This window comes from Arachis ipaensis, chromosome B5, assembly GCF_059453495.1.
Source record: "Arachis ipaensis isolate K30076 ecotype BB chromosome B5, ASM5945349v1, whole genome shotgun sequence".
NCBI classification, from domain to species: domain Eukaryota; kingdom Viridiplantae; phylum Streptophyta; class Magnoliopsida; order Fabales; family Fabaceae; genus Arachis; species Arachis ipaensis.
Window position 1 is genome coordinate 39,611,716 of NC_142440.1, and position 14,028 is coordinate 39,625,743.

Here is a 14,028-nt window from a genome sequence, read left to right on the forward strand (position 1 = left end):
CTTGTAAGAAACCAAGAGAATCCACTTTATTTATAATAAATTAAGTAAAATGATAATAATGGGCCATGGCTAGTATCAGCAAAGCATGGTGGCACTTGCAAGTTTAATTAATATTTTCATACGAGTCATACCCCATTGATAATTCAACCATAGAATTATTTCATTCAAAATCTTTTAGAGCTAGAATACTACTTATGCTAACCAATCCTATAATTATTTATTGTTCTATATAAAATGTCTACTTTCATATACCCTATTTTATATATCAAGTTTTCAAAATAATCACCTCTAAATAAAAAAAATACTAAATCACTTGTTAGTATAAAATATATATTAAAAATAAATTAAATAATATATATTTATATATAAATATATAATAATTAATTTATTAACTGTTTTTTTATGTTTATGATATTTTATTTTCCAAAACATCTTTTTTCCTGAGCTTTTTTTTTAATTTACGAAACTAAAAAAGTATGGTAATTAGTTAATTGACACCCTCTTGATAATTTCACATAAAAAAAGGTGAAAAACTACATTCCCAAATCCTTCAAAAAATAAAAGAAAAAGAAAAAATATATCCCACATCGGATCCCAGTTTCAAATTACCGTTGCGGCAGAACAGTGGCGCTGCAATTCAGAAATTATGAGGAACAAAAAACGTACACTTAACAATCGCAATTGTGGCTGAACTTGCACGCACTATACCGCAATTTAAAACCGTATCACGTGACATTGCACGTGACTAACAATATCAATCAATTGAAATGTTGCTGCTCCAACCATGGCCAGAACCCAGACTGATCATCCATGGCAACAAACATGCTGCTCAAACTCTCTTCTTTAGCCACCACATGATTATTATTATTATTATTCTGTTGATGACACTGATGAAGATGAATCTCGGGCCTTGAAATCTGAAAAAGCTGATGTGGCGGCCTAGTGGATGATGATGAAGATGGAAAGAATGGTTTTGATGATAGAGGACTATCAACAATGGTGGTGGTGGTTGTTGTTGTTGTTGGTGTTGGTGTTCTTGTCGAAATATCAAACTTGATCTCTGAACTGTTCTCGCTTCTGTTGCTGCATGATCCTTCTGTGTCTTTGTTCAGGTTTATTGACTCTGTTGTTGCTTCTCTATTTTTCAGTGCCAATATCTGCACCCATCGCTCGCACCACTTATATATATTATTAGACAATTGTTTTTGGGTCGTAAAAAAGAGAAAAAGGTCTGGACCACAAATCCTTAATAAAAAAAACACTACTTTTAGTGCCTTGGTTTTAAGTTGCGATTAAATTTGTATAGAATATGGTAACATGAAAGCAAGGTGAAGAGGAACATTTCATACATGCAACTGAGTGCTGAAAAGGATCTTGATGAAGTTGTTGTATATGATAGAAAAAATGGGAAAGAAAAAGCAGCTTTTCAGAAAAAGTTATTACTTGAAGAAGCTTGGCAGAGAAAACCGAGATTATAAATAAAATCAGAAGAATAAATTAAATATGTAAAATATAAGATCCTAAAAGGATTTAAATCATAATATAAAAAATTTTAAAAAATTAAATCGAGATTATGGCCATAGGAGAGTGAAAGAAAGGATCTGAAAACTATATAAAAGTTGAAAAAAAAAGCATATATAGTTAGAATTTGTTCTGTTAGAAACAAAAGGAACTACGAACCTGAGCTTGAAGTTTTTGGTTCTGGGCGTGAAGTGCATCATTGTCTGATTTGACGGCTTCGAATTGACGCTTGAGTTGATCGTAGTCTCTCTCTAACTGCTTAGTCTTCCACCTTGCTCTTCGATTCTGAAACCAGATTGCAATTTGCCTTGGTTGCAAGCCAAGGGACCTTGCAAGCTGCATTTTTCTCTCAGGTTCAAGCTTGTTCCCTAACTCAAAGCTCTTCTCAAGTGCCTTCACTTGCTCCATGTTCAGCCTCCTCTTCTTCTCCCCTATCTGTGATCCATCATCTGATAATTCTTCCTCCCCATTGTTGTTACCTTCTTCTACTCCTCCTCCTCCTCCTCCTCCTCCAAGATCAATCCCCGAGAATGACATGGATCTTTTCCCTAGAAATGTTGCTGCTCCCCCTCCTGCATATCATTATTCCAAACAACAACACTTTTCAGTCTATATATTGTTTAGGCAACAATGGTTTTAAATCAACTTTGCTATGTGTACACTAAAAATCAGTTACAAATACACACTGAAAATAAATTAAATAATATATATTTATACACAAATATATAGATACTGATTTTCATTGGAGCAGCAACTGCAACTGCAATTCAAAACATTGGAATATATATGAATTCTTATTATACCATGATAATCATGGGGTGAGCATGTTGGTAGGATTGAATTGAGGGAAGGTGGATGATGTTGTTGGTGGTGGTGATCATCATGGTGGTGAGGGGTTTGTAGCATGAAATTTGCTGGTAAGAAAGCCATATCTCCTTTGAATGATGATGATGTTGATGTTGCATTCGCCACTTTGGATGAATATTATATATAAGAAGAAGAATAAGAACAAGATTGCATATATATGCTCAATTTTGAACCAAGCTATTGTTAAAGAACCAACGAAAATCAAAGCACTAAAGTTTACTGCAAAAATTCTTTGAATTGGAGCTGAATGATGATAGCTTATAGATGTATGTATGTGTGTGTGAGAGAGAGAGAAAGAGAGAGAGAGAAGAAGAAGGTGGAAAGTGTTTGAATCTATAGTTTCTACACATCAACTTCCATATATATCACTATTTTTTTTTTCTTAATATATACGAGATATTAATAAGTGTAAAATAAATATAGAAATAAATAAAATTCACCTGAATTATTATTCATGTACATAAAAAGCAAAACCAATTAGTCAAGGATTTGTTGGAAAATAAGATGAAAGTTATTAGAAAGAATAAAGGAGGGTATGGAAAAAAAATAAAAAAGGGAATTGTGATTAGAAAGTAAGAGAAGGAAAAGCTTTGCTTGCTTCTGTGCCTCAACTTGTCCAATATTCCAATGAAGTGCTTGCATGTGTAATCTCATGACTAGTAATAATTATTATAATTATTTTCCTAATGATAAACTAGTTTCTCACTTGGGAGACAAGTAGAGAGTGCTTTTTTTCTTCTTTCTATTTTCTTTGCAAAAGACAGTTGTCTTTATAAATTATAATGAGTGATGTATTATTGGAACTTCAGCAAGTCACTTTTGATTCCTTTGTTAAGGGCCAGCGGGGGAAAAAATACGAAGATTCAAAGATTTTAAGATATGTTTATGGGCTTTTTTTATTATTATTTTAATTTTTAATAATATAATGTGAAGTGGGTGACTTTGGAGGTAATGGTTCTTGATGATGATTTGTTAATAAAAAGTGTAAGCAAGAGTGATTTTTGATGGGGCAAAGTTCTTGGTGAGAAGAGAAAGTTAGGCATAATAGGGGATCCTTTTTAGGGAAAGAAATTAACATGTTGAGGGTGATATTTGTATTTCTATGTTGTGTTCATTTTTGTGAAGGGTGCATGAGATTACTTAACAAAAGGGAGAAATGAGTTGGCTATAACTTGTAGTCCAACTTGAACAATTGTGTTTTTTCTTGGGAAAAGGAGAGAGAAAAGAGGGGAAAATGTGTGTATTGTCAATTTGTCATAGAGCTAGTAACAACTTAAAAAAATGAATATATATTTGAATTAGTTTATTTAATGTAAAGAATTTTGTTAACTGCTCCTTGCCTCAAATATTTTTTCAATTTTAATTTAAGTAAATAACTATAAATATTTTAATTTTTTATAAATTATATTAATTATAAAAGTTTGTTAGAATTTTTATACTTATTTTATATATGTTTTCAATATTTTTGTTTATTTAATTGAATCAACACTAATCCAACTTTTTAACTCTTACTTTATACTTTTACAATGTAAATTTCTCTCTCTCTCTCTCTCTTTAATTTAACAAATATACATTTTAATTGATCTCTATAAAATTTTAAATCGAATACTTTTGTCTTAATAAATTTTTATTCTCTAAAAATTCTCGTAAATTATTTTCTTCAAATAAGTTGATATTTCAATCACTTTTAATCAAATTTTTAATTTATTGTTAGACAAGTAAATTTTCTACAAGATAATTAAATCTTTAAAATATATTATTTTATAAAAAATTATTCTCCTTTAAAATAACATAGAAAGCAATTTGTAAGATAAAAATAATTTTTAGAGACTTTACAAGAATAAATTTGTGAAGATCCAGAATTTTTTAAGTGTCAATTTTTGTATTTATTTGTATTAATATTTTTAATAAAAATATTATTTGAAGATCTAAATATATATATATATATATATATATATATATATATATATATATATATATTTATATAATGTATAATTTAATTTATTTTTAATGTGTATTTCATATTTTAATAAATATTTTATTTTGATAATTAATTTTGGAAAATAATTTTGATGTCCAGCTATAATGGTTGTTTTTTAAAATCAATATCTTTAGATATAGTGATATACTCTTAAAGGAAAACTCGATAAGATGAATTCCCGTAATGATAGAAGAAATTACGAGAAGAGAGAGAAAAGAAGAAGAAGGGCAGGAATCTAGGGGATGGGTCCAATGGAAGAGGGGCAGGGTTTGCCACCTAAACCACCAACATGTATCATGTCAATTACTATTACTATCAACCTCTTTCCCATTATCCCCTTTTTTTTGCATCATCATCTCTCAACCTCCATTGTTTCTGTGAGCCTGAAAACAATCAAAACTCATGACCCCTCTTCTCTTTAATTTTATTATTTTCTATTCTATTCTATTCTATACTATTATTACCCCACCAGAGAGCTGGTGTTGTTTGTCTTCATGCCACATTAGCCACTATATCCATATGTAATATGCTTATGCTTCCTTCCAAAATAGCCTCTGCCACACTACATGTTCATCCTCTATTCTATACACCTTATAAATATGCCATAAATATTCCCTTTACCTCCTCCTTTCCTCAACTTTCAACCCAACAGAATTAGATAGCCACTGCTTTTTCTCAATTAGTTCCCTTAGAAAAATAAATTAGTCTTACACTGCTGAAAAATAAATTAAACTGCAAGGTGTATATATATAACGGGAGATTCATAAATTTAATATTTCAAATTTTTTGGTCAAGATATATAAGGTCTGATTTAATAATTTATTAGTGGTTTTTATTTTATTTAAAATTAATCTATTCGTTTCCTAGCCCCTAATAATTAAGGTGATGAGTTCCCTGTCTATAAACTAAGATTCTGAATGACATACTAATCTATAGAAATAATATTAATGCACCTAGTATAAACTACACTCTTATGGGTCAATATAGTAAATAGTTGGTCGAGTTATTAATTTTGTTGTTTATTTAAATAAGTGCCAGAAATTTGAGTCTTTGTTTTGACGGACTGAAGAATACTACGAAAAATGAAAGAAGTAAGTAGCTTTGACTTGTCAATGTTTGAGCTTAACCATTTCACCAGAAGTTATTTTTCTTTGGTTATGCATACGATGATATGAATGAAACATAGGGACCAAGAAGGGTTTCAGACCCTTTAGGTTAGTTTGTGGCTTGGATTATGTTACAAGCGAAGGCACATTTTGATAACAAATTCAAGACTTTGGCCATATGAGAAAAGGACAGAGAAATAAAGGAAATAGGAAATTACTCCCCTCTTTCACGCTGCAATATCTTCTTCCACTTTATGAATGAAGCTGCCAGAGAGCGCCAGGGCCAATGTGTGGTACGGTCCCAATTTATTTTTGAAATTGATCCTTCCACATCAAGTACTAATCAATTTGTACAAGTACACTTTTGTTGCATTTGCCCATTAACATGTACTACCATAAAAACGGGTTTACTCACCAAATTTTAATTATAAATATTAAATTATCATAAAAATAAATGAATCTATCTTATAAAATAAAATTTAAAAAATAAAAAAGAATTAATATAGATAAACATAGAATTATAAAAATAAAATTTATCTAGTCAACATAATATAATTTAGATAGATAATAAAAAAATCAGTAATTTTTAAGTAAAAAAAATATGTTTCAACAAATTTTTTACTAAAAATAAATTATTTTATCATTTGTTGGATAAAAAAAAATGAGGATAAGTTTTAAAAAATTAGTCTTCATTTATATGGCTTAGTATTCATTACGTATCTTTGTGAATACTGTACTTTAGATTTAATCTCACTTTTAATAACAAATATAAATGGTGTGCATACTTGTCTTTTTAAAATTATATTATGAAATTATAAATTAAATTTTTTATTTATACTATTATTTAATTGGTAGATAGCATTAATCATTTGTTTTACAATTATTTTTTTAAGATAAATATTAGTTTTACCATTTGTTTTCATATATTATTATGTAAGGAGACCACTCATATAAAGACGCATAAAACGTCTTTTTTTAAAGATGTTTTTATTTGTGTTTTAATTAGTTTTTGTATAATTTATTTTGTGTTCCTCATCACATGTTATTAAATTTCTTAAAAGATTTTCTTTCCAAAAACAATAAAAAACATTTAATTTAGACTAAAACAAAAAAGATAATAGATTAACTATTAGATTTTTTTTAAAAAATTATTTACATAAAAAAATATATCACATTCATCAATATATATATATATATATATATATATATATATATAGCTCTTAAAATTTTTATAAATAAAAAAATAATTAATTTTTATTCGTATAATATATAAAACAATTACTATATTATTATTATATTATAGATTAAAATTTACTAATTTAAATTTTGTTTTTATTTTTAATATAAGTATTAGAAATAAATAAATTTTTTATAACAAGATGTAATGTTACAAAATATATATAATATTAATTAGTTTTTAAAAAATTCTGAAAAGATGATTTTTTTTTAACAAAGTATTATTAAAAAATTAACATTATAAAAACTAATTTCAACCAATATGATATAATAGGTTATTAAATATATTTAATACAAAATACATTGAATATAAATTTTTATTGAGTTTAAATTTAAATAATTTTTAATTGAATTTTAAATATTATTATTTTAAAGAATTAGAATATTTTAACATCATTTTTTTCGTATCTTTTTAATTGAGTCTTTGATTTTTTAAATTATAAACCTTATTTATAATTAAGAGTAATGTTTTAACACCACCAATTAGTCACACATATAAAAATACAAGAACAATTCTATTGTCATAATTATAATCTAACTTTATAAACAATACAATACAATGAAATTATATATAAGTAATATAACTAAATTTTATCTACATCTATAATCACATTTCATAAATAATATAATTAAATTATATTTATGTTTATAATTAAAATAGAATAAAAATACAAAAAATTATCAGGATAGTTAATTTTTTCGTTCATAATTTTTTTATTATTTTTGTTGTAAAAAGTTTAATTATTTTAATAATTAATTATTTTTTAAAAAAGATAATTGAATAACACAAAAAAGTCTTATTAAGATTAGAGTAATTCATTTATATATGATTAAAAAATAATTGAATAATTATATATAGTAAAACATTAATATTATTAAAAAATAAAAATAAAATTAAAACTCATGTTTTTTTTCTTTTTTCCAAAATTTATCTACGAGTAATTCTATAAATATTTTATGATGAATAAAAATATTAAACTCGTACTAAAATTTATTCTAATAAAATTTATTTTTATTCTACTAAACGTTAAATAAACTATTGAAAAGAATTTTGTTTCCTTCCATTAGAGAAGAATGATAAACTTCCATACTTCTATTATGTTATGGCAATAATTTGGCCTGTTATTTTTTATTAATAATAATAATAATAATAATAATAATAATAATAATAATAATAATAATAATAATAATAATAATAATAATAATAATAATAATAATAATAATAATAATAATAATAATAATAATCAAGTATATCACAATAAAAAAGGAAGCACGTCACCAAATAATTTATCATCTGAATTATATATGAATCAAATTGATAATATGAGGGCTAACACTACAAAAATCGATAACAAGATTAGGGACTTACAAAACCTTTCTTAAGATCATAAAAAAATATTTATATTTGTGTGATATATAAAACAATTATCATATTATTATTATTATTACATTATATATATATATATATGAGCAAAAAAAGTCCAACTGTTTTAAAGTAAAATTTTCTTTTAATATTTGATTAAATGTTCTTGTATTTAGTACTTTTTTTTGGCACTTCCTCTTAGTTAAAAATATAATCATTATAAATTTTTAGTTATTATTGCTAGGGGTGTCTACAGATGGGATATGGCTAAAATTTCGATCAAATCCGCACTAAACTCATTAGATCAAATTCGATATTTGCACTTTTTATGTTTGGATCAGATATCAAATATATCCATAAAATAAAAAAATATTAAAAATTTTTATTTTTATAAAAAAAGTCAATAATTTTTTTGTTTACTTTTGTAAACATATTTGCTTCTATCTGATTAGGGTGTGGATCCGATTCAATCCAATCTGATCATCTTACAGATCAGATCATATTCTCAAATTACAGATCAGATATGGATAAATACTGTGGATTTATATGGATATGATCTAATCTATGAATAGCCCTAACTACTACTATAGGTTCATTGTTGCAAAAGAATGCTTCTTTTATTATAAACCATTATTAGATCTTAATTACCATTAAAGCAACTTAATTGTCAACAAAGAGATAATACTTATTAATCTCTGAAATTATGTTCGTATTTGAATCCATAGTTGTAAAAACAAAACTGGGTCGACTGGTTTGACCGGAAAAATAGTGAACCGGACTAGAACCGAATCCTAGTTCGGTTCGGTTTACTCCTTAGACCGTTTAAGGAATAAAGTCGGTGTGAACCGGTAAGAACCGGTGCAAACCGATCTAACCGAACTGGTCTGCTTGAAAAAAATTTTAAAATGTCTCCACAAGGTCTCGAACCAAGAACCTTGGAGCAAAAATAACCTTTACTTGCCACTTAACCATTGCACTTCTAAGTATTATATTTGACAAATACTAATTATATAGTATACATAAATATCTAATTTAATTTAATTTTTGTTTTTTCTATTTTTAAAATTAATTATATTTTAATTATATACCATTATTAATATAAATATAAATTTCACTAAAAAATTATTAATTTACTTGATCTATTTTATTGCTAGTATTGTGATTAAGGTTATTTGTTTTGATGTTAGTGTTAAAATCTACTGATATTATAGTTAGATGATAGGCTTTGTGAATTAATTATTTTTTATTGTGTCAAAATAAGATATTATTGTAGTATTAAAATTTTATAATTTTTTTATATTAGTTATTTTTAGAAGTTGAGACTTGATTCTTCATAAAATGTTAGTGAAGATATGTATTTCAAATTTTAATTTTAAGTTTTTAACTATTTTATATTTTATATTTACGTGAGACCGGTTTTATCGGTTCAACCAGTGATTTATCGGTTGAACCAATAAATTAGTAAACCAGTAGTTTGACCGGTTTGATCACTGGTTCGGTTCTAACAACTATGTTTCAATATAATTTCAAAAATTTCGATTTACTCAATTTAGTCTCCCAACTTAATAGTTATGACTCACGTTGGTTCCTAATCTTATTTTTGTAACTGTCTCACAAAATTGTTAACGACATGCTGAGATGGACTAACGACTGTTATATTATACATTCTAGCGACTATTTGATGTGATAATTGAATTTTTTTTACCTTTTTTTTATCTAAACACTTAAAACCCTAATATGAGTCACGGATACCTAAGTTAAAAAATCAAACTAAGTAAATTGAAACTTTAAAAATCAGATTAAAGCTCGAATATAACTTCAAAATAGAACTTTAACTTATGTAGCAATTAATTTAAATGAGAATCAAATAAATCAAAATTCAACATAATTTTTATCAATGTTTTTAAATTCGAAATTTCTATACCAAAATTAACTAGGATTTTTCTTTAAATTAAAAATTTAATGAAATAGTGACTTTAATTATCTTAACCAATGTCCTAATTAATTACTTTTATGTCTTAAAAAAACTGTATATGAGAAGAAAATAATTAATTTGTCTACTTTAATAAATAGTTATTTTACTAAAATGAAAGAAACTATTTTTTAAGAATTTTTTAAGAACTAATAATTAATATTATATATATTTTGTTACACTACATTTAGTTATAAAAATTTTATTCATTTCTAATGCTTATATTAAAAATAAAAAGAAAATTTAAATTAGTGAATCTTAATATATAATATAATAATAATATAGTAATTATTTTATATATTGTACGAATATAAATTAATTATTTTTTTATTTATAAAAATTTTAAGAGTTTGTTATATATATATATATATATATATTGATGAATGTGATATATTTTTTTATGTAAATAATCTTTTAAAAAAATTCTAATAGTTAATTTATTACCTTTTTGTTTTAGTCCAAATTAAATATTTTTTATTGTTTATGGAAAGAAAATCTTTTGAGAAATTTAATAATATGTGATGAGGAACACCGAATAAATTATACAAAAATCAATTAAAACACAACATGAAAACATCTTTAAAAACAAGATGTTTTAGGCGTCTTTATCTGAGTGGTCTCCATTATGTAAAGATAAATTAAATTTGTCCTATACAATATCAATTGATTAACATTTAGTACTAATTATTTATTATACTACTTCTATTTTAATGAATCAACTCATCATTCGTCATATTCGTAATATCTTTATCCTGTATGGACCTTCCCAATTTGCTGCCAACTTTCCTTCCCCTAGTGTCGGGAGCCCCACATCGTTGCATCGTAAGACTAGGTCGTTTGGCTCGAAATCTCTCTTTAGCACTTTGGCGTTGTAACACAGGGCCATTCTTTGTTTCAATGCCGTTTCTGACAAGTGGGCCATTCTCTAGTCTCATCCACTAAGTCCTTCTCCATGGCTTCCTCGACTCCTCCCAAGAGTAGTCGTGGGCTCGATTCCCCAATCTCCACAGATATTATCGTCTCAACCCCATAGGTGAGTCGGAAAGGCGTCTCCCTGGTGGAAGATTGCTGCATTGTGCGATAGGACCACAGGACTGACCCTAGCTCATCTGCCCATGCTCCCTTCTTCTGGTCAAATCGCTTTTTAAGACCTTATAGGATGACCTTGTTCGCTGCTTCGACTTGGCCGTTAGTTTGGGGTGCTGGACGGACGAGAACTTCTGCTTTATCCCTAATCCGACAAGGAATTTCCCGAAATTTTTGTTGGCAAATTGCGTTCCGTTGTCCGAGACGACGATCTCCGGGATTCCGAACCTGGCTATTACTTGCCTCCACATAAATTTTTGGCAGTTCGCCGAGGATATGCTAGCCAACGGCTTGGCTTCCACCCACTTGGTGTAATAATCGAAGGCAATTATTAGGTACTTGACCTGCACAAACCCAACTGGGAAGGGTCCTAACAGGTCGACACCCCATTGGGAGAATGGTCGGGAGGCCATCATCAAGCTTAGTTCTGCCGCCAGTGCTTTGTGAAAGTTGGCGTTTTCCTGGCATCTCCTGCATTTCTTTACAAACTCTTGGGAGTCCGACATCATTGAGGGCCATAGTAGCCGGCCCTGACGAGCTTTCGAGCCAAGGCCTTTCCTCCGATATGGTGGCCGTAACATGCCTCATGAACTTCGCTTAATAGGTAGTCCGTCTGGTCGGGCCGTAGGCACTTGAATAGAGGTTGGTTCAGCCCTTTCTTAAATAGTTGGCCTTGTATTATTGTATACTTGGCCACTTCTCTCCTCGGTGCTTTTTCTGCCTTATCATATCAGGGAGCTTACCGTTTTCCAAGAAATTGTTTATTAGATCCATCCATGAGAGGAAATCGGCCGCCCGAGTTATATGCAAGGTCACTGTTGGTTCCTTTACTAAGCCTTGAATCAGAGATTGGTTCCCCATTCCTGGCTTTGTGCTTGCCAGCTTTGATAGGAGATCGGCTCGGGTGTTCCGCTCCCTCGGTACATGCTACACCGTGACCTTGTCGAAATCCTCGCTCAGCTTTTTGACCTTCTCCAAGTATTTCTGCAGCAGTGAGTCCCTGGCTTGGTACGTTCCGTTAATCTGCAATGTGACGACCTGAGAATCGCTGCAAACTTCCACTCTGGTGGCCCCGACCTCCTTTGCTAAAAGTAGGCCGCCAAGAAGGGCCTCATATTCTGCTTGGTTATTGGACACCGGGAACTCGAACTTAACTGATTGCTCGTACACGACTCCACTTGGGCTTTCTAGGATGATCCCCGCTCCCCTGAATGTTTGGTTGGAGGCTCCGTCTACATGGAGCTTCCACCGTGTGCTCGGTGTCTCACGAGGGCTTCCTGTTACTTCCACCAGGAAGTTGGCCATTGCTTGGGCCTTGATTGCATGTCTGGGTTCGTACTGTAGGTCATACTGGGACAGCTCGATTGCCCAGGTCATCATCCGACCCGCCAAGTCAGGTTTTTACAGCACTTGGCGGTTCGCTTGGTCCGTCCTGACGATTATCTGGTGCCCTTAGAAGTATTGTCGCAGCCTACGGGAGGAGGTCAGGAGCGCATATGCCAGCTTTTCCAGCTTGCTGTACCTCAGCTCTGCCCCCTCCAACGCCTTGCTCACAAAGTAGACCAGTTGCTGAATCTTCCCTTCTTCCCGTACCAGGATGGTCTCCAAAGCCTCATCAGTTACTGCTAAGTACAAGAATAGCGTCTCTCCATTCTTGTGTTTACCGAGGACAAGGGGTGCCGAGATTATGCTCTTGAAGTGATTGAAGGCTTCCTCGCACGCCGGGGTCCATTCGAACACTATCCCTTTTTTCATCAAGTTGAATAACGGAAGAGCTTTGGCAGCCGACGCGCCGAAGAACCGGGATAGCGCCGTGAGTCTCCCCGCCAGTCTCTGGACATCTTTAACACATCTCGGGCTCGTCATCCACAAGATTGCTTCACATTTCTTTGGGTTGGCTTCCACTCCTCTTTGGGTTATCATGAAACCCAAGAACTTCCTGGCTTCCATGGCAAAGGCGCACTTGAGAGGGTTAAGCCTCATGTTGTGCCGTCGAAGAGATGCGAACACGGTCTCTAGATCACTGATGAGGTCTTCGGCCTGGGTGGTCTTCACTAGGATGTCGTCTACATACACTTCCACCGTCTTGCCGATAAGACTGCTAAATACCTTATTCATCAGCCTTTGATATGTGGCTCCTACATTTTTTAGTCAGAACGGCATCACCTTGTGGTAGTACGTACCCCTTGGCGTTATGAACGCCGTTTTCTCCTCTTCTGGCTGGTGCATCGGTATCTGGTTGTAGCCAGAGTATGCGTCCATAAAACTCAGAAACCGATACCCCGCGGCCGCGTCTATGATAAACCACTATTTTATAGCTTATCTTGTGCTCAATTGAGTGGTTTTTATCTACTCTTTACCCACTTATTCATACTATTTGCATGGTTTTACATTTGCCTTCCTAATTATGTGCTTTGATTGAAAACATGCTTCTTTGATCATATATTTGCTTATTATTAATCCTCTCTTATCACCATTAGATGCCTTGATATGTGTGTTAAGTGATTTCAGAGATTACAGGGCAGGAATGGCTCAGAGGATGGAAAGGAAGCATGCAAAAGTGGAAGGAATACAAGAAGTTGGAGAAATTGCTAAGCTGTCCAGCCTGACCTCTTCGCACTCAAACGGCTATAACTCGAGCTACAGAGGTCCAAACGACGCGGTTCCAGTTGCGTTGGAAAGCTAACGTCCGGGGCTTCGATTTGATATATAATATGCCATAGTTCCCCTAATTCTAGACGATGCGACCGCGTGATCCATGCGGCCGCGTCGCAGTAACGGAAATCAGCGTGTTTGAATTCTTCTCCAGCGATTTTCGGTCTGTTTTCGACCCAGTTCGCGGCCCAGAAAACACAGATTAGAGGTTATAAAGTGGAGAATTGCATCCATCCATAAG

General features: G+C 30.9%; 1 protein-coding gene across 1 annotated transcript; it reads right to left on the minus strand.

Moving 5' to 3' along the window:
* Positions 1 to 483: 483 nt before the first annotated feature.
* On the minus strand, positions 484 to 2,758 carry LOC107643551 (homeobox-leucine zipper protein ATHB-13). Its single transcript, XM_016347232.3, has 3 exons — positions 2,325 to 2,758; positions 1,681 to 2,093; positions 484 to 1,157 (listed from the first exon to the last, which is right to left on the minus strand). Exons 1-3 carry the CDS (start codon positions 2,449 to 2,451, stop codon positions 759 to 761), a joined length of 939 nt encoding a protein of 312 aa, XP_016202718.1. The 5' UTR covers positions 2,452 to 2,758; the 3' UTR covers positions 484 to 758.
* Positions 2,759 to 14,028: the final 11,270 nt, after the last annotated feature.

Coding starts and splice junctions, on each gene's coding strand:
- LOC107643551 (XM_016347232.3), bottom strand. CDS start 2,451: ATGGCTTTCTTACCAGCAAATTTCATGCTACAAACCCCTCACCACCAT. Junction 2,094..2,324: donor CTCACCCCATGATTATCATG/GTATAATAAGAA, acceptor AATGATATGCAG/GAGGGGGAGCAGCAACATTT. Junction 1,158..1,680: donor ACCAAAAACTTCAAGCTCAG/GTTCGTAGTTCC, acceptor CGATGGGTGCAG/ATATTGGCACTGAAAAATAG.